Raw genomic sequence first — 26,822 nt, forward strand, 5'->3', positions numbered from 1 at the left:
TATGTATTAAGTGTGGCAGAATGCCTTCAGCGGCAAGTAACAGAAAACCCAATTTAGGTTGTCTGAAACATACAGGAGGTATGACTCATCCATAAGGAAAAATCTAGAAATGGGTGTCTGCTCAGCCACTCAGACATGAGGAAGTGTCTGCAGTGCTCTTGCCCTTTTCTGGTGGTCTTGGGGTAGCTAGCAGCTATATTCAGGGAGCCAGGAAGAGGTGACAGAGGAGAGGAAAGAGTGGTACATACCTTCTGTCCTGGGAGCCTGATGAGAAATGAAAAGGAGCATCTGTGCCTCTCACTGCAGAGGTGATGACGTGCTCCCTGTGGACATGATCCCACCTGTGCCTCTCACTGCAGAGGTGATGACGTGCTCCCTGTGGACATGATCCCACCTGTGCCTCTCACTGCAGAGGAGATGATGTGCTCCCTGTGGACATGATCTCACCTACAGTCTTCTCACCTGTAGGGAATCATTGCTCTCGTTCTCATGTGTCTTTCTGGTCTAGTTATCCATGTTCATACACAGAGAAAGCTAAGATTATGCATGTGCTGCCCTGTGAATGGCCTTTGCAATCAGCATCCAGGTTCATACTCGAACCTGGTGGCTAGCGATTCCCATCACCACATCGCCTTGGAAGATGTGCTGCTTTGAACTCCACCATTTGCTAGTTGTTATATCCTTCTTTTAGTCCTTAATTCTTACTGGGATTAAGGAGGTTAGCATTGTGTGTGTGTGTGTGTGTGTGTGTGTGTGTGTGTGTGTGTGTGTGTGTGTGTGTAGGTAACCTATTTATTAACTGAAACATTAAAAAAGAAGCTATGAAGTAAAGTTTCTTTTCTGTTGCTCTTCCTACACTCTAGCCTCTGTACCATTGTCTCAGGGAGACACTAAGAAAAGTACCTTCCTTTTTTTATATCTTCTCAGTGTTTTTTAAGTACATGCTTGGAAAAGAATAGACTTTATTTCCCTTCCTTCCTTGTACAAAGAGTAATGTGCAATACACATGATTCTGTGCATTACTTGATTTGATTTGACTGCTGTATAATGTTCCATTATGTGAATATTCCATCGTTTTATTTATCTGTTCTCATGTCCAGACTTATTTGAAATCGGTGTCTTTCCAGCTAGACTGGGCCCAAGTGAGCCAGAGCATTCTGGCCCTGCAGCTATTCCACTAATAAGAGTAGGCACTGTGTCTTCATTTCCAACTCCACCGCCTGGGCTCCTGCACACTGTAACAACTAACAGCACCCAGTGTGTGGCTGGCAGTGTCTGAAATGTCTGAATCTCCCAAGAAGAGACAGATTCCCAGATTTTATGCTCTTTGTAACCCCCTGGTTTTTGTCCTGGTCTCTCATATCAGAACACTTTCATGTTCTAGTTTGGGTAGCGAGCCAAGGCCTTTTTTCTTCTCTCAGGGGTCATAGAAGTTGTGCAGGACAGGAAGTTATATGCTTTATGCCTTTTGAGGAAGTTCATCTCATAGACTGTAATAAGTTGCATGTTTGGTCATCTGTACCATCTTGTATCTCTAAAGGCAAATATAAACCTTGGATTTTCTTCTTGATTCTTGCGGTAGTTTGGATGTATTTTGCCCCATAAGCTCATAGGGGGTGGCACTATTAGGAGGTGTGACTTTGTTGTAGTGGGTATGGGCTTGTTGTGAGGGTCGGCTTTGAGGTTTTCTCAGCTCAGGATACCACACAGTGTATCAGTTGAATTCCTGTTGCCTGCAAGATGTAGGACTGTCAGTTCCAGTACCACGTCTGCCCAAATACTGCCATGTTCCCCATCATGATGACAGTGGACTGGACCTCTGAAACTATAAGCCAGTCACCCCATTTAAAGTTTTCCTTATAAGAGTTGCTGCTGTCATGGTGTCTGTTTCCAGCAACAGAAACCCTAACTAGGACAGTCCTTTTAATAGAGGAGAAGAATAGAGACTTATCCACAGGGCACACCACAACCTTGTCCCAAAGTATGGTCCTTCATTATTCAAAATTATGCTAGGTTAAGGGTGAAGAGGTAAGGGCATGTCCTGAGATGGGTATCCAGTCTGACATTTCTCTGCCCATATAGTCAGTCTGAGATAGATCTGCATGACTAGTATGCATTCGCCATAAAAACCTCAAGTGCTACTTCCCTTGTGAGCCCTTCTAGATCATGCTCAATGACCCACTTTGTATTCTTTCCCTTCAGTCTTTTTCATAAAGTGTAGAAATTTGCTCCCCTTTTCTCTATCTAGAGCAGAAGGGCTAGGGTGGTCAGTGGACTCCACTGACTAGTGTAGGATCTGGCACATGAGAAATGCTTGGGAAATATTGCCATGCTAATTAATGACTTTTAAAATACTATATGTAAAAGGCACTTTCCTGCACTTATTCAAATCTGATCAGTAAACATAGCTAAGAACTTTCAGATTATTTTTTAAATGAAATTTCCTTTCAGATGACAGATTCCCATGCATTTGTAGGACTGGGATAGAAAGATTTCTGGGCACACTTTAACCAATTTCTTCTAATTATAACAGTTTTCAAAACTGTAGTTTAGCATCCATACTCAGGATATTAACATAGATGGAATCTACTCACTTCATTAGGGGCTCTCTAGTCTTCTGTGGATGTCTGGTCATATCTACTTTTGTTGGGGAGCATTTTTGAATTCTGTAAGGGTGATTCTTCATCATGAACACTTCTTTGATGATCAATCTGCACACTTCTTAAATTCCTCATAAGTAAAAAATGCTAATGCTGGAATAGAACTTTGATAGGTCATTTTGTTGTTGCAGGAGTTCTCAATCTTTAGAGTTTCAGAGACTATAAACATTAGATTGAAATGGATTTAGTTGTGCCAAGCAAAGACATCAGAAAGCATTATGTATGTTTTATGTATGTAGCTATGCGCCAGCATGCCCTGGAGCCTCCATTTACCTTGCTCCAGGCTTTGACACCTAAGAGCATCTTTTCCACATCTGTGTTCACACTACATTCTGTGAAGCATCTCAGGAACCTCAAAGTTCTCTTCCCCGTGCTCAGAAGACTAGCTCTCTCACACGGGGGTTGTGTTGTATTGCATCTCACAGGTCTTGCTGAGAGGAAGGGCCTGCTAAAACAGAAGGGCTGGATGACACTTTTCATGTCTCCCTTGGTTTACTCCAGGCAGAATATCCAGATTGCTCATGTGAGGTTGAAAAACCCACTCCCTCTCCTTTGTGTGGTCCTCCTGTTAATTTTTTTTTCTCATTTGAAAAGTTTGGCCTCTGTTTCTCCTAAAATATACCCTCCTGACTGAGCTCCTGGGAAAACTTCAGGGACAGGTGAATGGGAAGTACAATTTTACTTTTACCCTCTCAGGAGTTTTAACTGAGCTGGGGGATAAATTGATGTAAAAAAAAAAAAACAATAAGAGCAAACATACAATTTTATTTAATGTTTCTGTGAAGTAGGGGCCATCATAAAGAAACCAGATCCAGAGATGTGGATGGGGGTGAATATTTTCAGTAGGATGGATGAAGAGCAGTCAATTGTGTCAATGTGACATCGGGGCAAAGGGACTTGGGTTGAGGAAATTTACTCACAAGAAAAGTGACTAGGATCAGTGTAATTCTGTGTGTCCAGAATCACCTCCATTTTCAGCATCTGGCCCATGGTACTACTTTCTTGTTTGGAAAGACAAATCAGCTGGTTTTTAAAGGCCCTTTCCCTATGTTAAAGATGCAGACTTGGTGGGATACTCTGCCTCCATTTACAGGTGAAATGAGACTGCCGATCCTCCTGGTAGGCACCTTGTATTTACACACAGCAGCTGGAAATTGTTCATTTTATTCAACTCAGACATCGAGTTTTTAGGGCCAGACTCAACCCTTGGTTATGCTAATACAATTTTTAAAATTGATTTTGGATTATGAGGCTGGGTTTTGAGTTAGGAAAGACAATAATCCAAATGGCACTCTCTGGGGTTTAGCAGAAAGGGCAGACACACTCAGGGATGTATTTGCTTCCCCTCTCCATTCCAATTTGTTGGTTCCATGGAAAAAGTTGTGTGTTGTGAAAGACATGGGTTACGTTCCAAAACAATTTTCTGCAAGAGGAAGTTAGAATTTTCAGGACCAAATATTAGACCAAAGAGCCCTTTTCCTCTTCATTTCCGCCCATCGTGGCTTGCAGATAGATGGCTGTGGTCATTTTGTTCATTTACTTATTTAGCTTCAAAATTTAATTAACTCTTAAGATTTTATATTTCATAGGGTACCATGTGATGTTTTGATATAAATATATATTGCATCACATTGGAAAATCTAGCTCAGTCTCTATTTTTTGGTGAATTATATTTACTTCTGCTTGTGTTAATTTTCATGGACTTGTACTCTGAACACATTTTCTGTTCTTGGTATTATATGTGCTGCAACTTTTGCTTCTGTCAAAACAGGTTTTTAAAAATAACCCGTGGCTTTAAATCTGTATAGTCAAGAGAAATTAGATTTTTAAAAATAAAATCTACCTAATACATAGATGAATGAGGAATTACGTTTATGATCAACTTTTGATTGTATGTGGCAAGACAGGACAGAGTTATACCAACATTTAAATTGTTTAATATTTTAAACTAGTGTTTAGCAATAAGAAATGATAATTCCCCCAGTGATGGACTGCACCACTTCATTTACTCAGTTGTTTTCTGCCTTTATCCCATCGGTTTCTTCGAAAGGAAACATTCTAAGGGGAAAGCACCCTCCCTTCACTTCTTACCTGGCTGCCTCTGCACACACTGGGCCTCTTCTGACACATATGACTTAATTGGTTTTTAGCTCCTTCTGCTCTTTGGGGCCCTGTACTTCAAGTCTTTACATCATGTGCTCTTCTACGTTGATCTCAGATGCATGTTAATGCTTGTCCTGCACCGTTGACTGAGAACTAAGCTAAGGCAGAGGCTGTGTCTTACTGGGTCTCTTACTGGTTCAGTGTCTGGCTCATACTTGATGCCTGATAATGCTTCTTGGATCATTGGCTGGAGGCCAGAAAGACTGCTCAGGGGCATATGGGAGCAGTGTTTTTAGCAACGTTTTTATTTATGTTGGTGTGGACTCTTTTCTTTTCTTTCCTCCTCTCTGAGTGTGTTTTGAGTATCACCACATCAAATTACTGAAGTAGAAAGAATAGCTGACATTCTATTTTCAAGTGACCATGCATTTGACCTGCTTCTCTAGTAATGCCGTCATGATTGTGTCTCGCTGCTGTGGGTTCTGGGGCTGACAGGCAAATCCGGTGGCTTCAGCACACAATCGTCATCTGTCCTACAAAACAGCTTGCAGACTCTTATTATGTGAATGCAGTATGAAGAAAGGAAGGTTTTTCTTGTTGGGTTTTCATGATAATTGAAAGTAACCATATCAGGGCACATGGAGGGAATATGGGAAAACAGACTGCTTTTGAGAAGGCAACCCATCAGGCCTCCTCCACAGGAGTTGAGCCTCATCTCCAAGTTCACAGGCTCACGGTGTTTGCTGCTATCAAAAGGTTTGAGATTGAACTATCGCATCCTTTCAAGTACAATGCCTTGGCTCACATTACAGCACCTTAGCTGCCTGATAAGATGTCACTTTCATTGTCCCCGGGAGACACATCCTAAGGAACCTTGGGCATGGGCTCTGTATACTCTTCAGTGGGGAAAGAAACTGCTTTAGTATTCCAGATCAATAGACTGTTGGAGAGAAATTGGAAATGTGCTATGAAAAATCATTAAGCAGAGAAATTCTCCTGTTCCTGAGTTCTGATTCAGACGAAATAAATAACACTCAACTGCTCTTACAGTTTGTATTTTATAAGCTTGGCCCACTGAAACCAAGTATCACATAATACTGTATCAATGGCACTTGCTGTCTAAAGCTTTGGTCGAGTAGATGGAAGCTGTGTTTCATGAAGTTGTTTTTAGTTAACAGGAAGGTTTCATTCACACTGGTGAAAGTTTTAATGTGGTGACATGAAGCAAGGTACAATTCAGCAGTCATTCAAGTCATGACTTTGTTACATTTTAAAATAACTTTAAAATCACTTAGTCGAATAAAACTCTGAAGTACTGTAACTGCCAGGTTGCTTTATCTAATTTATGAACCAGAGGCAAAGGAATCAACAATAACCCTCCATTTGCCATTATTAGATTAGCTATGACTGAAACCACAGAAAGTATATAACCCTTTACTTTGTGCTCACTTGAATTTAGTTATTAATCTTTGATGGAACTTTCATTTAACCAAATGCCTTTGTTTACAACAATAAGCATGTTAAGTCTTTTGTGTTCAGAACTGATATGGCCATTTTAAAACATGTCACCCACATTGGCATGGTAAAATTATAGACTATTTATTTGTGTTCTGCCAAACAGTTTCCATTCAATCCTGACTGGGTCCTGTTTTGCTTCCTGACTTTCAAAAAGACATTTTTAGACTTGTAAGTCCTTCACTTTTTCAAGAATATAACCAGGCATTAACAAACATGAAACGACTTGTAACAGCTCCATAAAATTGATTTTTTTTTCAAAATTATATAAGCATCTGGTGGTCTGAAAATGTTTCATACCTGATATTTAAAAGATATTTTGACTATTGCAGAAAAAGAATCGATTCGTTCATGCTGCTTCCCTTGCGGTTGCTGTCATGTGCCACTGTGTGGGTAGCTCACAGGCTGAGGAGGGAGATGGACAAGGATTTCTCCCTAAACTTCTGTTTCCATGTCTCAGACCTTGGACTTGAATTTGGGAAGGCTCCTTAACTGTGACTACCTTTCCTCATTGTGCATTGGCTTCATAAGAGTCCTTATAGTATGCACATTAGATATTGTTGTGATGAGTTAGTTGATTTGAATAATATTTTATTGATTCTAAATTAGGTTGTGTAAAAGAAATGCTTTCATCTTTCCAGCAATTAATAGTCTGGTACCTTGGCCATATCTAAAAGTGACATGGGTCATAGTTACTACTTCGCACCTGAACACATATACAGCTTGAGGGTGAATTACCACCATGAAGGTGGGTATTTCAGGCGCTGATTGTAGCTCGTGAGCCAAATCCTCTTCCAAAGGAGTATTACTTATAAAATGCATTTTAATTTTACTTCCTTTACAGTGACATTTAAAACAGATAATGGGTGTTTTAGATATCTAAGCTAGAAATCTATTGCACTTCCATTAGAAAGGGATCCTTTGGACCATTTATTCTTAGTTTTTTACTTTGCTTCCATGTCTGTAAAACTTCTCTCCATGTTGTAATGTGTGGTTAAAACTTTAATCTTTGTTTCCTTTACATACATGTTTTGGGGGTATGGGGATGGCTTTAGATAAATCCACACCACTCTACTTGCTGACATTGCCCTTGACATAGATATGCCCTTGGCCCATCTTGAGGAGCACTGGGAATCAGACACTTCATATGGCTCTTATCAGGTGGAAAGTTTTCATCTTTTGTTAGCTTGACTAATGAGTCACAGAAAGACGAACACTTCTTTAATCTGTGAAAGTTTCAGCAGGAATAAATGTTGGGTCCATGGTGTTAGCATAATGCAAAACAAGATAGCATTTAAGACTATCTCTGCGTCATCATCGTGGTGACAGTGCCCCTCACTTGAGTCAGGAATTGAGGACTTACTGAGATACACCATCTGGCAAAACACGGAAGACTGGTTTGCGCCAACTGAAAAAGCTGTGTCAGATCCAACTCTTGTATATTTTGCATGCCTTGAAAACCGTTCATCACTTTTTAATTAGGAAAGACTAAGTGGTTTAAGTGCCCCCAAGAAAATATCAGTAACTCAGAGATAGAACAATTAACCAGTGAATCATAAGGGCATTTAACCTCGAGCACATGTAGGAGATAAGGACAGGCTTGTCCAGGCTCTTTTGTAGAAGAATCACCAGGGTGGCATGTCCTTGGTATGTCTGAGTAGAAGCGGGGACCAGGTCTTTCTGTTATTCTGACGGTTGCCTAGCTTCTTTCTCTGTGGCATGACCAGTCCTTGGAAGCACATGCCAGGAAATCAACTTACTTCTGCATCTTGGCCTATCAAGTAAACTGTGGCCTGTCATGTTCATTAAAATGAAAATTTGTAGAATGGAATTTGCCCGACTGGCAGAATAGTTTAAATGTCAGATGCTGTTAGGCCTGGGTATAAATATTATGTTTCTATTGTTAATTAATTGCAGTGCCTTAGTACCAGTGATCCAAAATCCAATTTAGTCTGCAATAGGCCTGTGGATAAGGGCCAGAGATAATGAATGCAGAAGGGAAAATGTATCCAGACTTTCCATTGTATTTATCAATGTCCTCTTAGGAAAATAGGAAATTTCAGTGTGTCACTGAAGTTCAAGAGTTGCAAAACAGGACAGAATTAAGACTCATTGTCTTTTGAAAACTCAACTTTTACTGTTGAATCTGTTCCCTGCTACCACCGGGTTTGCCTTGGCATCAGAATTCCAAAGAGGTGCTGCTCTTTCCCTTGCCTTGATTCTTTGTCATTGCCCCGCCCTCACGTTGTGGTGTTTGAAGCTTCCTTCAGAGCTGCAGCAGGGAGGCAACTGGCCCCGTGCCCCGTGCTCCGTCTCCATAGCATTTTCCCCTCTTCTTCTGCTGTACATCCTTCCCCTCTCCTGCTTTTTATCCCGTGTTTTGGTCCCCGGGCTCAGCAGCCTGTCTGTCAAATCTGCCTGTGTTTGTTAAGATCATTTTGCTTCCAAATTGAGCTGGAGGCTGAATATCACCCAGAATAAAGCTGGTAGAACTGCCTACTTCAGAATGGGGAGCAGAAATCTTGCTGCTGGTGCCCAGACTTTCCAAACTGATGTTATTGCCAAGTCATGAGCCAACAGGCTTTGACTGCCATCAGCAACCAGTATTTTGTTGAAGACTTGCTGTGAGCATGGCACCTTACCCTGCTGCCTCAAGGGGTTCCAGAGGCAAATGGGTGTGCCAGGCGAAGGAGGGCTAATTAAGACTTTGGAAGGCAGGACTGATGTGGTCCAGTGGTCAGGGATCCTCATTTAGTTCCTGGCGTCCCGCTCCATGCCAACCTCATTCTGCCCCTGTGATTATCCAGGCCGAGAAGTAGAGAAGGGAAGATGAACTTTGGTCTGCTTTGGGTGTCCCTGTCCAGCAGTGTCTGTCAGATTAAAAATGAGAGGGAATGAGGCCAGAGAATCTTCCAGATGGAGAGTTTAGAGGAGGGCACAATCGAACTCCCTTTTCCAGTGACGTCGCTGGGCCATTTGAGCCCTTGGCCAGGAGCCAGGAGTTGCACAGACTGTTTCCTGGTCTTGAAGAGGAGCAGAGTCTGGAAGAGCATGCACCATGGACTCCGGGTGGGTGCAGATTCAGTGAGGGCACACACAGGCTCTGTGGGGGAGGCACAGGGCCTTGTCGGTTTGGGAGATGTTGGCCCCTTCTTAGCTTTTGCTCAAGGGTGCTTTTTCGAGTCACCTGGGGGTTAGAGTTGGTAACTATACAAACAAAATGGGGAGTTGGCATTCTGAGCATCTCTAGTTTCTTCTGGGCAGGAAAGGTGACTTTAGGAAGGACAGAGGCTGTGAAAACAGCAGTGACCATTGGTCCTTGGGCTGACTCACATGTGGAGAGCCACTGTGGGCAGCGGGGGCTTGGTGAGACTACAGCACACACAGCCACTCCTTCTGCCTCTTGGTAAGAAGCTTTCTACCTTATTTCAATATGCCCCGCAAAGTATCCAGTGTGGGGATCCAGGAGGAAGAATTTGTTCAAATGAGAGCAAGTTTTTAGGCTAAGGTTTAAGGAATGCCAGGAAGGTAGCAAACGAGACTCCACTGGATGTCTACCTTGGCATCTTAGAAAATGGACTGTTTTAAGTCTGGACCAGCATATATACCCTCAGTTTTTCAGAAAGATGAACTTCTTTTTCTCAAATTCAGACTAGAGTTTGGGGGAGTGCTGGGGCTATTGGGAGCAGAGCTGTTTGACTTGAAATGTCATCCCATTCCAAGAAAACATACTGGGGGCATGTTAGGGCATCCCTGTGCAAATGTCACATTGTCACAGTGTCGCCTCCTGAGATTGGTCCAGTATGTTCTAGTCCTGTCTGATGGTCAGAAAAATTCATTGACCCCCCATTTTTGGGGCACATACCCATCTCAGGTCATACTCCCCGAGATTTCATGGTATTTGATCTGTCTGGATTTCTGTAAATTTTGAGGTGGTAAGTATTGACCGCTTGGTATTCTGTTCCTCAGATGTCACATAATAGTTTTCAGGTCTCAGGCTGCTTGGCAAGTTTACTTTCACAATGTCTAGCAAATATGACAGTATTGAACAGGTGTGTGTGGTGAGGGTGTGCTGCGTGTGTGTGTGTGGGGTGCACATGTACATGCCTCGGGCTATGGAAGGCAACCTTGAGCAGAGAGAACTTTCTGTTTTATGAAACTGAAATTTAAAGTAGGAGAAAGTAAGGAACAAATGAAAACAAAGAGCAAATCCCCAAAGCAACCATGGCCTGAGAATTTCAGATCATTGTATACTAATCATGAAAACGTACTCTTGTATTAAGCAAGCTTTGCTGAGTGCCTGTTACTTGCTAGACACTCATCTAGAAGATGTAGATGCAATACAGATCAAGTCATTATTGCAGGTACAGAGCTGTGGAAGGACTTCCACTTATTTTTACAACGTAAGGTAAATCACAAAGGGTAGGTTATTCTGAACTCTGAGGATATCCAAGTTTCACAACGTCTCAGAATACCTCATACAGAATATATACATATAAATTAAAATACAAATTCTAAGAGATATTGGAGAAAGGTTTTGGGGTCTTGCTGCTATTTCTTGTGAGTGTTTAAATCACTATGCAGATTCTCAAATAACTCCATGTATTTAAAAATACTCATTTATCACCAGGTGGTTTACCCAGGCCTGTTTTCCAACTGCCTGGTTTTTACCGATATGTAGAAAAAGGTTTTAGAAAGTGGTTTAAGAATCTTCTCTTGGTTGAAAATTGGCTATCATTTGAGAGAAGTTGCAGTAATTTGTCTGCAGTAACAGCTCAGCGAATGTAGCATAAAAATGAAAATGAGAACTGAATGTATCCAGTGTCTCCACCGCTGTACCTGAATGCACAGCCTCTTCCCTAGCCATGTAGATAATTGTTACAGACTGAAAGGTCAATAACCAATCCCTCAACATGGCAGTTAAGTCAGGTGAGGCCTGCAGAATGTGACAGCAGAGCAAATGCCTGGGTCCCGGGCAGCTTTGCTGTATGTCAGGCACACCTGCATGGTTCTTAGAAATAGCTTTCAATGTGAGAAGAGAGGCCTCAGTTAAACCGTCTGCATACTTGGGAAGGCTGTTTCTTTAAATTCAGATCAGTTGGTAAGGGATCTGGGAGTGGGTCTGGTTTGAGGGGCTTGGGGTTTGGAAAGCTTTGAGAAAACATCAAGCTTAATCAGTCTCTTCTTGGCCTGCTCAGCTTTGGTTCCATGTTTACTTCTTCGAGGAGCAGCTGAAGCCCAATCCTGTTTGAGTTCATTGAAATCTAATTTCTGTCTTCCAGGAGGTCATCAGAAGGCTGTAGACACTGTCTGCTCTAGAACTGAGTGTGTGAGTTTGGCTTCGGGGGAGCAGGAAGTGGAACAGCTCTGAAGATGTGGGGGAGAGTGTCTGCCTGGCTGAGCAAGTGGAGGCCAAAGAAAGAGAAGGCTCATTGTGTGGGATTCATGAATTCTGTCTAGGGATAGGTATTTGGGGCAGAGGAATGAATAAGAGCTTTTGGGATCTGACTTGTTCCCACTTAGGATCACACACACACACACACACACACACACACACACACACACACACACACACACACATTAATTTTCAGGCACTAAAAATGTTATATACATAGGATGCACTTGTGTTTGTGCATTCAGCAAGTATTTTATTGAATGATTATGGATGTTGTGATAAAATCTGGGGCTTATAAAGCATAAGGCAGGCAGCTTTGAACAATAACAGCTATAGGTTTTAAATAACTTAGCATCTGATTAAGGTCAGAGATTATAAGCACACAGAACATAATACTTTCAGATAATAGCTTGCATATTCATCACAAGACATTACAAGGGAGACTAAAGCTGTTTCAGACAATCTCCCATAACTAGTCCCTAAAGGGAAGCTGCCATTAAGAATGTAATCTTAAAACCCATTTCTTAAAAAAGCTTTTGTTTATTTATGTGTTCACGTGCAATGTGTGGATATATCTGTATGTTCATGTGTATCACAGCAGGCTTGTGGAGGTCAGAGGCTGACCTGCAGACATTGGTTGTGTGTCTCCTTTCTCTGTGGAGGTTCAAGGATTAACTCAGGTTGTGGTGTTTGTTAACACGTGCTGAGAAGAGAACATTCACTGCGGGTTTGCTACTGAATGCTGAGGATCAATGTGTTCCCCAAGTGTGCTTGCTCCAACACAGGTACACAGCCCATGTGATCTTACAGTGTGATGGACAGTCCTTCCCTTTGGAGGTGTGTATGTTTTTGTCAGGGTGAGGTTTGTGAAGTGCCAATAGTACTGTGTGACTTTTGATCCTCTGTCCTAAAAAGTATGACTTCTGCCTGGCTCTGTCTTGGGACACTCACCTTTGGAATCTGGCCTGTACATTTAGCATGCTTTAATCCTCTCCCTCAGGAGACTGCAAAGGAAGAGAATTGGAGGCCAATTCTGGGGCACATAATGAGGCCCCCTTCTCTGGAAAAAACCCAAACAAGACAAAGGGAAACAGGTGATATATACAAATGGCTTTTGAAATGTACATTTTTTGAAAATGTCCAAATATATGGAAGAAAATAATAAAACAATCATCTAACTGCCTCTCCTCAGACTAGAACCCTCCCATACTCTGAAGCTCTGTGTTGTTCCTTAGATACCTACCCCCACTCCAAGACAGAGACTCTGACTTATGTGTCCTAAGTCAGTAAAGAGCAAAGACATCTCTTTGCTTTCATTTTTAGATTTTCTTTCTACTTACGCTGTATTTCCAAACAACCCGGTATTTATTTTTTGCTTTTTTGGAATGCATGCAAATGGAATATTATGGAAGATCTGCTATGACTTGCTTTCACACCAGCCTTGTTAATCTTGATGATGGTTCCATCAGCTTTTCCAATTTGTATATTATTTGATTTGAAGAATCTATAAGCGTTTTATTGTACTGTTTTGATATTTGGGCTGTTTCCTGCGTTTTGCCACGCTGCTTTTATCCATGGTGTTCTTAGACTGTTTCTGTGTGGATGTTGTCAGCATGGCTGTACAAGTTAGTAGTTATGTTGACAAGGAAATGCTAGTTAATTTCTATAGGGTCATCTAATACTGACATGTAATGTTAACACTCTGACTTCTCTCTAAATTTCGCTCTCTTACTATGTTCCGTGTTCTTGGTGTAAACTTCTCAACTGCGTTTATTTGCAAACACTAAGAATTGGTTGTTATCATCTGTGCTGGCCAGTTTCATGTCAGCTTGACACAGGCTAGAGTCATCTGAAAGGAGGGAACCTTAATTGAGACAATGCCTTATAAGATCCTGCTGTGGGGCATTTTCTTAATTAGTGATAGATGGGGAGGGTCTATCCCACTGTGAGTGGTGCCATCCCTGGGCAGGTGGTCCTGGGTTCTCTAAGAAAGCAGGGTGAGCAAGCCATGGGGAGCAAGCCAGTAAGCAGCACCCTCCATGGCCTGGGCATCAGCTCCTGCCTCAGGTTCCTGCCCTGACTTCCTTTGATGATGAACAGTGATGTGGAAGTGTGAGCTGAATAAACCCTTTCCTCCCCAAGTTGTTTTTAGTCATGGTGTTTCATCTCGGCAATAGTAAACCTGACTAAGACATCATCACTGGTGTTTCCCTTTTCTTTACAATAATTCTGATTATTCTTTCTTTACAATCTGAATTTTGGTTAATATTCATTATTGATTATTCAGTTCAGTGGACTTTCCCTGGTCACCATTGCTTCTCGTTCATCATCTTCCTTCTGAGATGGATTTCTATGTATTCAAGCACATCTTTGTTTTTCCAGCAAAAGCAAACTACCATGGACAGACAGCAGTATTTGTCTGAACAGTGTCCTGATTCCTTTACCACTTTTGAATGATAGAGTTGGCATGGGTGAAATGTATTGAATTTCTTATTCTTAGCACTTTGAACATGTTATACCATCACTGCCTTGCTTTTATTTTTATGGGTGGGTAACATGTTCTTCTGCAGGTGTCTTTTTCTGATTGAACTTCGGACTGCTGTTCTGTCTCTGATGTCCTTGAGTTTCATCTGGATGCATCTAAGTTTGGATTTTCTTGTATTTATTGTATGATTTTGATGTGCTTCTTACGAGGACTCATAGCTTTCATTCTAGAAAATTTATATGCATTGTTTTTCATGTTGCTCTTTCTCTTTGCCACTTACAATTCTTTCCTTTGCTTAGCATTTCTATGTATTTGAAATGGAAAGGGTTTCAGACCATAAATCTCTCACATTTCAAAAAAAGAAATGCTATACAATTTGATTTATTCTTTCCCAAATTATGCTTTTCCCATCCCTGCAGTGTTCCGTGGAACTAGGAGAAGCATGAGAAAATTTTGATGCTTTTTCATGGAGGGGCCTGCATTAGTATTCTAGTATTATAGCATTGCCTATGAATATAGCCCATTCTTTGGTGGAGTTAAGGAACATGGAGGAAAATAGTCCTGTAAAACTTAAAGCCATCACTTAGAATATTGAACATAAAAAAATAAAAAATAACTATTTCTCAACTATTGCAACTTTAGGATAAATGAGAACCTAGTCAAGAATACGCGAAGAGTCAAATCACAGTAAATTCATAGACTGTGTGAGTCATGTCGGATACTGTAGAATCAGCTTCCCCAAACCCTAAGTTGTCATTATTTCCTAACGGTTGTCATTTTGCAGGTGTTTTCACAGATCTCATTGACTAGTATGTGGCAAACGTATAGTATATTTTGGTAAGTAGGGAAGTGAACAAGCAAAGATTTGATTTGAAATATGCAGTTGTAGCTTTTGCTCTCTTGCAAGTTTCTCCTAAAAGAAGGCTGCATTCTTTCTGCAGAAAGGTGATTGTGCATGTGCAGGCATCTGCCACCCTCTCTTTTAGGGACAACAGCACTCAGTTGAGCTCCCGGCCCATGTGCTCTATATGACTGAACAGTCTTCCAGAACTAAACGTTCTTGTGGGTGGTGGAAAAAGACTGAGAACATAAGGACTTAGTCAGATTGCATCCTGATGTTTAATACGACATGCAAGCCCACAGTCTACACGCCACTCACTGCTGAGGTGTTCACAGCCCAAATGGTTTGGCTATAGATGTGGCGAAGTTTGCATGATGCAGATCTGAGGAACTGTTTGCTGTTTTCGATTTGTAACGATGTCAGCCTGTTTTCCCTTTGCTATTAACACACTGCAGCAGATGGGGCAGCTGTAAAAGTCTAAGAGGTTTATTTGGATAGTGGTTTTGAAGGTGGGAGGTCGAAGGACTACATCTGGTGATAGTGTTTTCATGGCAGAACACCATGGCTGGCAGATCATCACATAGCAAGAGACAGGGAGTGTAGGTGTGTGTGTACAGATACATGAATGTGTGCCTTTTCACAGATCATACTCCTTTAGTAACACACACACACACACACACACACACGCGCGCGCGTTTCTTGTCATGGCTGTCTGATTTCTTTCCTTCTCTCTGGAAAGTCATCAGGATTCCAGAATTCAATTTTGAAGCCTTTACTAATAACTGAATCTGCACCTAATGATTTCTTAATGTCCCCCACTCTAGCCAGATTCAGATTAAGCTTTTATTTTCTTCATGCCTGTGGTAGAAATGAAATTTTGACACATGAAGCACTGGGAGACATTAAAACCATAGCTGTCTGTGCGTCTGGTTGGCCTTCCGGGCAGGGGTGAGGCACAAGTTTCATCTATGTGTTTTTAACTCGCACCACATAGCACAGCACATGGAAATTCTGTTGAGAAACAGAGAGGAAACATGTGGTGTTTTACTCTCAGACATCTCAGTCTTTCATTTTTATCTCTTCGTAGCTTTGAAGCCCAGCAAAGAAGGGAAATCCACCGAGAACAGTCTGTAAAGGTAAGTGTATTTATTACATGGCCTTGACAAACATTGCCTTTACCACATTGATTTTTCTTTTATTCAGAGATTTAAAGACTTGGATTAAAGATACAGCTGACAGGACAACTTCTTTCCCCACCTGCTCGTGCTCCTTCCTAGGCAAAAGTGCTGAGGAATAGTTAGCATCGAGCAGGAGGAAATAAAATGATGTGCTGAGGGTAGCCAAATGCAATTGTGTGTTTGCTGACTTTTGCTTTCTTTTCAGCAGTTAAGACATTCCAATAGAGCTAAGTTTACTAAGATTAATGCTAGATGGAAAAAGAACGCACTTGTACCACTTCTGGTCAATATTGAAATAAAACCAGCTGGTCAAATAAAGCATTTAAAATAAAATGCAGAGTAGCATTTCAGTTGGGTTGGATCAAATTTATCATGGAAGTCAGTCATGTGGTTGAATGGAAGAGCTGGTTTTGTACCAGTTTGGTGGGGCTAATTACATTTCACCCAGTCATACTGCATCCTAAGCAAGTTACAGGAAGGGAACTTCCAAGTTCAAAGCAATACAAACAAACAAACAAACAAAAAACAAAACAAAACAAAAAACCAAACACACACACACACACACACACACACACACACACACACACACACACACACACACACAAAAAAAAAACAAACACCAAAAAAACAAAACAAAAAAACCCAAAAAAACAACCAGTTGGGCCTCCTGTGAAACATTCCGGTTGAGTTGGTTTTTACATGGGAAAATGTAATTGTTTCCTCTTTGTAGGTATATTTATAAGCGCACTCTGTACAGCAGTGTTCTTTGGTTCATTGTTTAATTTCTGTTCTGCATGAAGTATTTTAATTTAGAGAATTCACTCTGAGGAATTATAGGGCTGTGCTTTCATCAGGAGGCTTTGGTGGCAGGGTGAAATATGCCATAATTTTACGTTTGTTTTCATCATCAATTATGTTTTTGACAAATTTAGAGGTTTTTTTTCTGTCATTTTTATTATAGTAATTATGGCTGTGACCACTTTGGTTAAAGTTGAAAAGTGATTTTGATTTACTTTCTATTTTAAGTTATTTCTAACTTTATGACAGATGAGATTTTAATGTTCATTTTGAGAGTAAAGTGTAGTTGTACAAAGAAATTGAAGGAAGATCTATTTGGAAGAGTTAAAACATTATCTATAAAAACTGTTAGGAGGATGTGCTTTGGGGTGATCAAGTTCTGGGGTAGGAAACCTGGCTGTCTTGCAATTTTGATTTAGTGGGTGGCTATAGTGAAGAAAATACCATATGAAGATGTAGATGATTCTCATTTTCATATATCATTCATGTCCCTGCAGCCTTGAGCCATTTCCTGGAACATGGCAGGATGCAATAGCGTTGGAGTTATAGATGATAAGGGCATTTGAGGGAGGCATTCCTTTGGAGGAGGGAGTGTTTTGTACTGTGTTCTTGGTCCAGGTAGTACTCTGGAGTTGGACATGGGTTTGGTCCTACACTGGTTATTGGACCACGAACAAATTATTCATTCTCTTCCCTGTCTGTGCAATGGAGATGATAAGATATATTGTACATCATATGGTTCTTGTGCAAGAGCATGTCCTGGTCCATGATAAGCAGATGTTACCTGCTACTGCTGTTGTTGCTATTGTCACTTCCTCCTGTTCCTCCTCTTTTGTTCTCCTCCTCCTCCTCATCATCATCATGAGCAATAACAGCCTTAAAAATTTATTAAATATTTTGAAAAATGACATTCTTTTCACTCATTTGTGTATTTATATCTATATGTGTGCCTGTGTACCTGTGTGTGCGTGTGTGTGTGCGTGTGTGTGTGTGTGTGTGTGTGTGTGTGTGTGTGTGTGTGTGTGTTGTTGGTTGTTTTTGGCTCTTTTGGGGACCCACCGCCCAGCTCTCAAGTAGACATGGAAAAGCACTCTTACTTATGAATGCCCAGCTTTAGCTTGGCTTAGTTTCTAGCCAGCTTTCCTTATCTTAAGTTATCCCCATCTACCTTTTGCCCCTGGGCTTTACCTGTTCTCTTACTTCCATAAATCTTACTCTTACCGTGGTGTGCTGGTTGTGTAGCTGGGCGCCTGTGCCCTCATGTCCTCCCCTTTTCTGTCTCATTCTTAGTCTTCTTCTCTCAGATTTCTCCTTCTATTCATACTTTCTGCCTGCCAGCCCCGCCTGTCCTTTCTCCTGCCTTGCTATTGGCCAGTTCTTTATTAGACCATCATGTGTTTTAGACAGGCACAGTAACACAGCTTCACAGAGTTAAACAAATGCAACATAAACAAAAGTAGCACACCTTAAAATATTCTACTATGTGTGTGTGTGTGTGTGTGTGTGTGTGTGTGTGTGTGTGTGTGTGTGTGTGTGTGTACTTAAGTGTGTAAGTGTGTGTTTCTGTGTAGGACAGAGGTTGACACCAGTTACTTTCCATCATTGCTTTCTGACTTATTTTTTGATACTTTCTCACTTAATCTGGAGCATACCAATTGGGCTAGATTGGCTAGCCAGCCAGTTGCAGGCATCCTCCTGTCTCTACTCTCCACCAATGGGATTGCTTAAGGCAGCCTTTTTGATGTAGATGTTGGGGATCAAGCTCAGGTCCTCTGCTTGCACAGCATGCTCCTTATGGTTTGAGCTGTCTCCCCAGCCAGGCCCACCCTTTTTATTCTTTTAATGATTACTTTTTAAATTGTTTTTAATTATGTGTGTATGTGTGTGGGTATGTGCACTTGAGTACAGATGCCCATGGAAGACAAAAGTGTCAGATTCCCCTGAAACTGGAGTTACAGGTAGTTTTTAGCTGCCTGACCTGACCTGGGTAGTGGAAACTGTTGAACCTTCCTTAAGAGCAGCAAGTACTGCTTGCTAAGCACTGAGCCAGGTCTCTCTGGTTCCTTCTTCTTCTTCTTCTTCTTCTTCTTCTTCTTCTTCTTCTTCTTCTTCTTCTTCTTCTTCTTCTTCTTCTTCTTCTTCTTCTTCTTCTTTTTTGTTGTTGTTGTTTGAGACAGGGTTTCTCTGTGTAGCCCTGGCTGTCCTGGAACTTGCTTTGTAGATCAGGCTGGACTCACACTCAGGGATCCACCTGCCTCTGCCTCCTGAATGCTGAAACTAAAGGCATGTACCACCACACTGGGATACCATTTATCTTTAAAAGATGTCTCATGATGTTTTCAAAATGAACATATTATTACCAACAAAAAAGAGAGAAAATCTTGATTTATCCTCAGGAATCAAATGAAAAAATTACTTTTAGTAGATAATTAGGAATGGTAAGGTAGCTCAGCAGACAGAGGTGCTTGCTGCCAAGCCAGATGACGGGTGTTCAATCACCGGGCTTCACATGGTACATGGAGGGAACTAACTACCGTTAGTCCCCCGACCTCTGTCTGCATCCTGTGTCGTGTCCACACACACACACACACACACAGAGAGAGAGAGAGAGAGAGAGAGAGAGAGAGAGAGAGAGAGAGAGAGAGAGAGAGAGAGAGAAGAGAGAGAAGAGAGAGAATCAGGAAATGTAATGAAAAAGAAATATGAGAAACTTTCAGAGGCAAAAGATGGTCAGGGTTAAGTTTTGTGGGCATCAGGGAGATGGGCCTTTTGGCTGTGTATGGCTAGTTACTAAAATTATATTCTTAGGAATTAGTGATCTACTGCTAGGAAGGTTGTTAAGGAATTTTTGAAGAAAGCCTTGGTAAGTATAGATGGAGACCCTCCCCCATCCCCTCCTTTTCTCCTCAAGGGCTTTTATTTCCTCTTGGGGGATGCTGTGGAGGACTCTTGCAGTCCCACATGTAGGGCATCTGCAAGCATGTTGAAGTGCATGCTTGTTCTTTGGAATTCAGATCCTTTTCTAGAAACTCCTTTGTCCCAGGTGGACCTTCTGGTCTGACCATACCCTGGCAGTTAGCCTCCATGTCTGGCTTGGCTCTTGGCGGCCTCCATGCCTTACTTAGCTGCTTCCAGTTGTCCTTCAATCATCTAGATTTAGCCAGTTTGTTTATCTTGCTTACAATTTGAGAACCTGACTAATAGTTTTTACATTAGTGAGCAAGATTTCGAGTAAATGGCTATGTTTGGACATTTACAATGAAGACAGCATTCATTACCTTCTTCCACTCTGTATAGGAGCGGAATGTTTTATAGCAGACTACCAAAACGGATCTCAAAAACGAACTGTTGTGGGGCCCTCCCCCTGACCCCCATGGCTGATACAGTGAAGCCCCCCTTGGATGCTTCTCTGAGAGGACAGGAACGCTGGCACCCACAGAGAGCTGGGGGGGCAGCCATCTAACGCCTGGGGCTTGCACTCCTTGTGGCCCAGGCTTGAGAGGAGCTGCAGTTCTCTCTCATTTACCCCAGCATCTCAGAACAAAACAGTATTGTCTGTTTTTGACTTTTCTCCGATTTTAATTTCTCTTTTTAATACTGCTTTTTGTTCCATTGAACTCTGTTTTGCTGATGTGTAAAATGCGGTTGCAAGCTCCATTGTTTGGGTCCCTGAGGACGGAATGGGTAAGTTCCCCTAGGTCTTCTTTGTTGCCTGCTTCTCTTCTCTGTGCAGGTCCTGGAACAAAGGTGCCTAAGGACTGTTCCAGGGACATCACCTTTGCTCCCCTGTTGTGACTGAGTAGCTTGGTTGCACTGCATGCTGGGAAGAGCCTTAGCTAAAGTGTTGGGAAGAATGCCTTCTAGTTTGGTTCTGCAGCCTGCTAGCTTTGAGCTCTGGGCAATAGTCCTAATTTCCCTAAAGCTCATGTTTCTCATCTGCAGAATCAGAGTAACTTAACTTGTACAGTGCATAGGTGTGTTTGAGGATCACACACTGATCATGTACATAGAAATGTTTTGCAAATTATAAAGTCTATTACTTTCTGTAAATGTCTCAATTCAATTCAACATATGTATTTTTAGGGATATGGTGTACCAGAGATAACATTAACTGTTTGCTGTACACTCCTAAGAACTGCCTAAGAACTGTGTAGAGTTAGCTCTAGGAAGGTTTAAAAATGTAAGTTTTAGCAAGTAGAAAAAAAATCTGCATTAAACCTAGTATATATAGAAGTATGCCATCTTATATTATGAGTTGTCATTTGGCATTTAATGAAAACAACATGTCTACATTATTTAAATGGAATAGCATCACGAAGCAAATAAGGAAACTGCAGCACCCATCCCCTCTCCTCAGATCGCCCGAAATTAGCCACTCTCTGTTCTGATACGATTGCTATTCCCTTTTTTGTTTCTAAATAAAACGCCTCTCTTACTTTTCCCTAATATGTAATTCTGACACTAACTCTGACATTTCCTATTCCTACCACTCTGTTTCCCACAGCCTTCTAATACAGTTATGACACAATTTTTGTTTAAATCTATAGGAAATTATTACATTATTGTAATGATATATTTTTTTCCATATTAAGCCAGGAGGTATAGTCTAGTTGATTATTTCTTTTAATGTGTAAATTTTAATGTAGTTAATTTAATTTAATTTATATTAATACATGATTTCAAAAATTATTTTCCTGAGTATTCACTAATGTCATATGAAGAAGATAGTAGTAGATAGGTCAGAAGGATGTTTGCATTTTACTGATATGGAAAGTAGGGCTTAAACCAAGTAGTTTGTTCAGAGCACTAGTATCAGATCTCAGTAGAGTTAGTAGTCCTAATCAAGACATCTGGGATAAATATTGTCACTCCAGTTGTTATGCTAGTCAGGAGGCCTGGGGTGGAAAGCAAGAGCAGGCTTGGGCAGCATACTCCAGGTCCTGATCTCTGCCAGAGCAGGGGTAGTGTGCACCCAGGCAGTTCTGCTGAGTCCTGTCCTTCCTTTATCATAGCTCTGTTGATGGCACTCATTCTCAGTCACTATTGCCACCGTCATCAGTGGCACACGGCTGTGCTGCTTGCTCCCTCCGTTGCCCAGCAGCAGTCCTGATGTCTGCTAAAGCACCTGGTCTCTGACCTAGTAAGTATCATGACACTGGTGGTCACTTGTATAAGGACATGTCCCATCATTTTTAAGTTTGGGAGGTGCTTGGAGGGAATGTGCCACAGAGAAATGGGTCAGATGACTTTAGTTCAGTTAGCTTTGTCGTTTGGCCTGGCACAAAAACAAAAAATCTATCCCCATTTTAGCTCTTCCCTTTAAAAGACTTACTTTCCTCTGAAAGTTCCCCTAAAGTGACATGGAGGAGAATACACAACTTCAGTGGCAGAGGAAACCTGATGTCTTTGTTCTGCCTGTCACCACCTCCATACTTGGCACTGTTTGTTTATCAGGCAGAAGAGAAGTGGTAAAATTTGGCCTGGGGTTTTCTCATCCCTAGGTGTGAAATTATTTCAGAGCCATAGTAATAATAGTTTGCATTTCTACTGTGATTTTATTTGAAGATCTTAAAGTGTTCGGCTGGTGTTAATAGAGCTTCCCAGCACTCTCTGAAGTAGGTATGTATTATTAGAGACTATTCCCTCTAAGAACGTTTTCACTTCACATCCCATGTGTGACTTGAAATGCTTTTGTTTTGTTTGGGAATCTCAGCAATTTGAAGCTCCGTGCATGTAGGGCACTTCCTCTTTCAGACAGTCCGCATTAATGCCCAGTACATCGAGGCAAATCAAGTCCCTTCTCATAAGTGAGTGTGACATTTTGGAAGAGAATTAAGAGAAAAGGAGTTTGTTGTTGACTTTTGTGTGACTGCTTAAAAATATTGAATATTGTTCCTCATCCATGAAGCCTCCTGCTTCACAGCTAGCTTGCCTTTTATAAAGTAGCAGAATGTATGGCAGTGAATATACTGAATGACCAAGAAGAACTTGTCCTGGGAGTGTAGAGTCCTTTAGAAGCTCAGGACATGTCAAACCAGCCAAAAATACAAACCGAGTTTGCATGCTGACTTAAAAATGTCATTTTGAAAAACTGTTTTAAAGCTTACATGTGTGGCTTTTGTGGTGTAACTTTTCCCATCAGAGTGCCAAGAACCCAGCCCAGCCACACCACCTCGGTGAAGCCGTGGCCTTAGTGGGAGTTCTTAAGGAAGCACAGGTGAGGTGGCAGCTGTGCCCTGAGAATCCTCCTGCCCACTGTGGATGACTCCAGAGCTGTGTCACTGGCCCTCACTACATAGCTCCTCCCCGGAAGCAATTGTTTAGTGCTTATATAACCCTGGGAAGGTGCTTTGTGAGTCCTAAAGATCACTGAGCTATGCTAGTTATGTGGTGACACCCCCCCCCCCTAACACCAGGAGGGAATGTTTCATTCTGGAGGGAAGAGCTACACAATTTTAATAATGCACGGGGCATACTTGGTTATATTTTCCCTTTAAATATTGGGGAAAACTGGCTGAGTGCTATTTGAGCTTTGTATTTACTTGTGGTCATTGGTGCAAAGGTGCAGCAGGCCCGGGGCAGCCCAGAACCTTGAGGAAAAGGCCCTTCCATCTTACAGCAGCCACCCTTTGAGGCCTCTTGCTCACCCAGAGCAATATAGCTTTGTTTCTAATCAAAAGAGGTTGGGTTCTTTACTGTGACGTCAAGGCCAAAGTCTCCATGTTCTCAGCATCCTGTCACTGCCCCATTGAAAGTCCTGCTAGGTGTTGGGTGACAGTTTCCCCTACCTTAAGGAACTGGAACACTTTCAGGTTATCTCCAGTATCAGGAAAACCCATTTCTCACTCTCCTGCAGTTGGCTACCCAGGCAAGATCAGAGGAAACAGGATGGCTTTGAGCAAAGCAAAACAGCCTGTACTTATCTTTATCTGTTGTCCTTTGTGGGGTCTGGCACAGTCCTTTCAATGTATTTAAGCCTTGGTGGGGGAATCCTTACTGGTGACAGGATTTGAGGGTTGGGATTGCCTGTGATAACTTTCTCTTTAGACATTCCCTTGAGGCCAAATGTGTTAAAGCTCTTGAAATGAGAAAGGGAGATTACTCCCAGGAAGGATGACCTACCGTACAGATTGGTATTTCTAAATGACGCTGCCCGACTGAATGCTGAGAAGGCAAGATGTCACTAGGTGGGTGCTTGATGGCTCTCAGATGAGGGCCAGGTGCTTGCATAATTCATCTTTTTTTCTGGCTTCGCACTTGTCTTTCTTTTTTGGAAAATAATCATTTAAGATCTATCATTTAAGGATTTGGGAGAATGTTGGCAGAATTATGGATCTCTGTACCTTTTCTCTGGAGTCTTTGCTCAAAGGAAGATACATAAATTTCCTGCTAATTATGTGCAGATAGATTTATTGTTGGAGATGCTTTTGGCTGCAAATAATCAAAAAGTCAACTTGAAATGGTTTAAAAAACTAAGGGAATTAGAAGGAAAAGCCCCTCACCCTCCATGTCCACCTGCTGCACCTCTTGGATGTCAGGATTGCTGTGAGGATGCCCCAGAGCCCTGACTCAAAGTCTGGGATCCAATTGGTGTTGAGCACCTGGGGACCCACCAGGGTGCCTTTGATGGTTGCCACTGTGCTTCAGGGAGAGGGCGCTGAGCATTAAACTGGTGACAGATTGCTAAGCGCTGACAAGTATTTTCTGAATTGCTCTACCAACTTGCATTTGAAATTCCCAAAACAAAACCTATTGGACTAGGAAAAATGAGTTCTATCAGGACAGAAGGCCTCCTGAAGGGTGTCACTATAGGCTCTGTTAGTTCACTGGCTCAATGATGCCATCACAGTCCTCGTGTCTTGACCTTTTCCCTCCTCCAGCTCTGCTGTGTTGACTTCCTTAGACTGGCTGTCGTGTGGTTTTTGTTTTGTTTTGGCTTTTTGGCAAGCCTCATGCTGATATGACAGCACCCACTGACCATAGAGACTATTCTCATATGTGTCTGCTTAACAGCAAAGAGGTTTTTCTGTAACCACCAGCAGCACCACATACTCTTTCCCAAATCCGACCCTGGCACGTAGACCAAGGTTACCAAGCACCTTACCAACTTTATGTTGTTGTGGTCTGTAGAAAATAAAGTTTGGTCAGCAGCATATTAGATAGAGAGAAAAGGCTACCAACAGCTGGAGGTGGAGATGTGTGTGTGTGTGTGTGTGTGTGTGTGTGTGTGTGTGTGTGTGTGCTTTTGAATGAGTAGGAGACTCCTGCCCTAGCTAGTCCTAGCCAAACTGTCCTAGGAACTGGAAGGGTGGATATTAGAGCAGCAGTAACCCTTTCTCTGTTTTAAAGCAATAAGGTTTATTTCTTATGGGAGATAAGTGTACCCTTCCTTGGGTACATGGCTCTGAGGAGGGAGGACACTCAATAAAACTAGGGCTTATGTTCATCAGGATTATCCAGAGAAACAGAACCAATAGATTAATTATCTGTTTGCTTATTTATGATGAGAAGTGGCTCACATAATTAGGAAAGCTGAGAACTTCCATGCTGTGTCATCTGTAAGCTGCAAACCCAGGAAATCTGGTGGCTCTATTCCATCCCCGCTCAACAGCTTGGAAAGCAGGGTAGTTGGAGGACAAATCCCAGCCTGAGAGCAAAGAGGATCAGAAGATGTGTCCCAGCTCAGATAGCAGGGCAGAAGAAGAAAAAGGAGAAGGAGGAGGAGGAGGAGGAGGAGGAGGAGGAGGAGGAGGAGGAGAAGGAGAAGGAAGAGGAGGAGGAGGAGAAAGAGGAGAAGAAGGAGGAGAAGAAGAAGAAGGAGAAGAAAGAAGAAGCAATTACTCCTTTCTTTAGTCTATTTGGAGCTTTTAGCAATTGAGTGGTGCCCAACTGCACTGGGGAATCCAGCCTGCTTTCCTGAGTCTACCATCTTAAATGCTAATCTCAGTCAGAAACAATGACACACCCAGAAATAGGGTTGTTAGGGCAGCCTTGGTGCATTAAAGATGATACAGTGAATCCATCACCGCAGGACTCTGCCCAACATGTACAAGGAGAGTGAGAAGAAAGTTGCTGCTGTTAGATAGGTTGTCTGTATCTCCTATGTGGGCGTTCCTTTCTTTGCACATGTACCTAATCTCCTTCCTTGAATGGCTTGGATTAAGGTAGGCATTTCCCCTTTTTGGAATCAGCTATGGCCCAGAGACCAGAGTGCATATGACTGCTGGCTGGCTATTTAATTGTACTTAGTCCTGCTTGGCAAGCTTGAAAGAGACTTTCCAAAGAAGGTGGAATACAGGACAGGCAGATGGATCAGCACCCCTGTTAAACATTGCTTCTCAGGTTCTCTATCTTTGATAACCATGGTACAGGGCCCCGAGATTTACGTAATTACTGATTCCAACTATAGGGATCCACATATAGCATGTACTTAAGAAGCCATGGTGGTAGTGATGAAGCCGCCTGAGAGATGATGAGTTTGTCCCCAATGGCACCAGCCAGTTGTTTTATTTTAGTGGAAATTCTTCTTTGCTTTGTAAATGGAAAAGCTTTTTGTAAATGATATTCTGTATCTTTAAGTCTCTTATAATTACTTTATTTTTATTTTGTAATGAATGCATTTGCATTTTATAATATTTGGAAGGCACATCAGTAAAAGAGGAGAAAATAAAAACTGTTCTTAACCCTACTCTGCAGGGATGACTGTTATCTTTGGATGCTTTTTCCAGTTAGTTCTCTATGTTGATATACTTTTTGGAGAAAGTGGTACATACTACTTTTTCAGCTAAGCATTATATTGTGAATGTCAAAAGCTCCCCCAAACCATCATCTAAGTCTGCACTGTGTT

General features: G+C 41.8%; 1 protein-coding gene across 6 annotated transcripts in view; it reads left to right on the forward strand.

Annotated features, from left to right (window-relative positions):
- Positions 1–26,822, forward strand: part of Fhit (fragile histidine triad diadenosine triphosphatase) — a 1,536,882-nt gene that overhangs the window by 18,958 nt on the left and 1,491,102 nt on the right. For 4 of the 6 annotated variants that reach the window (XM_076544519.1, XM_076544511.1, XM_076544513.1 and 1 more), the window contains exon 2: positions 16,087–16,135. Coding sequence is in view for 2 of the 6 variants with exons in the window: in XM_076544509.1 (XP_076400624.1) it covers positions 14,970–14,995; positions 16,087–16,135 (75 nt within the window). In the remaining 4 variants the exon portion in view is untranslated. Of the gene's footprint in view, positions 1–8,867; positions 9,348–14,954; positions 14,996–16,086; positions 16,136–26,822 lie in introns of those variants that run through there. The other 2 variants (XM_076544510.1, XM_076544509.1) reach the window with 2 other exon arrangements.

The sequence above is a fragment of the Peromyscus maniculatus genome, chromosome 9 (genome assembly GCF_049852395.1).
Source record: "Peromyscus maniculatus bairdii isolate BWxNUB_F1_BW_parent chromosome 9, HU_Pman_BW_mat_3.1, whole genome shotgun sequence".
In the NCBI taxonomy this organism is placed as follows: domain Eukaryota; kingdom Metazoa; phylum Chordata; class Mammalia; order Rodentia; family Cricetidae; genus Peromyscus; species Peromyscus maniculatus.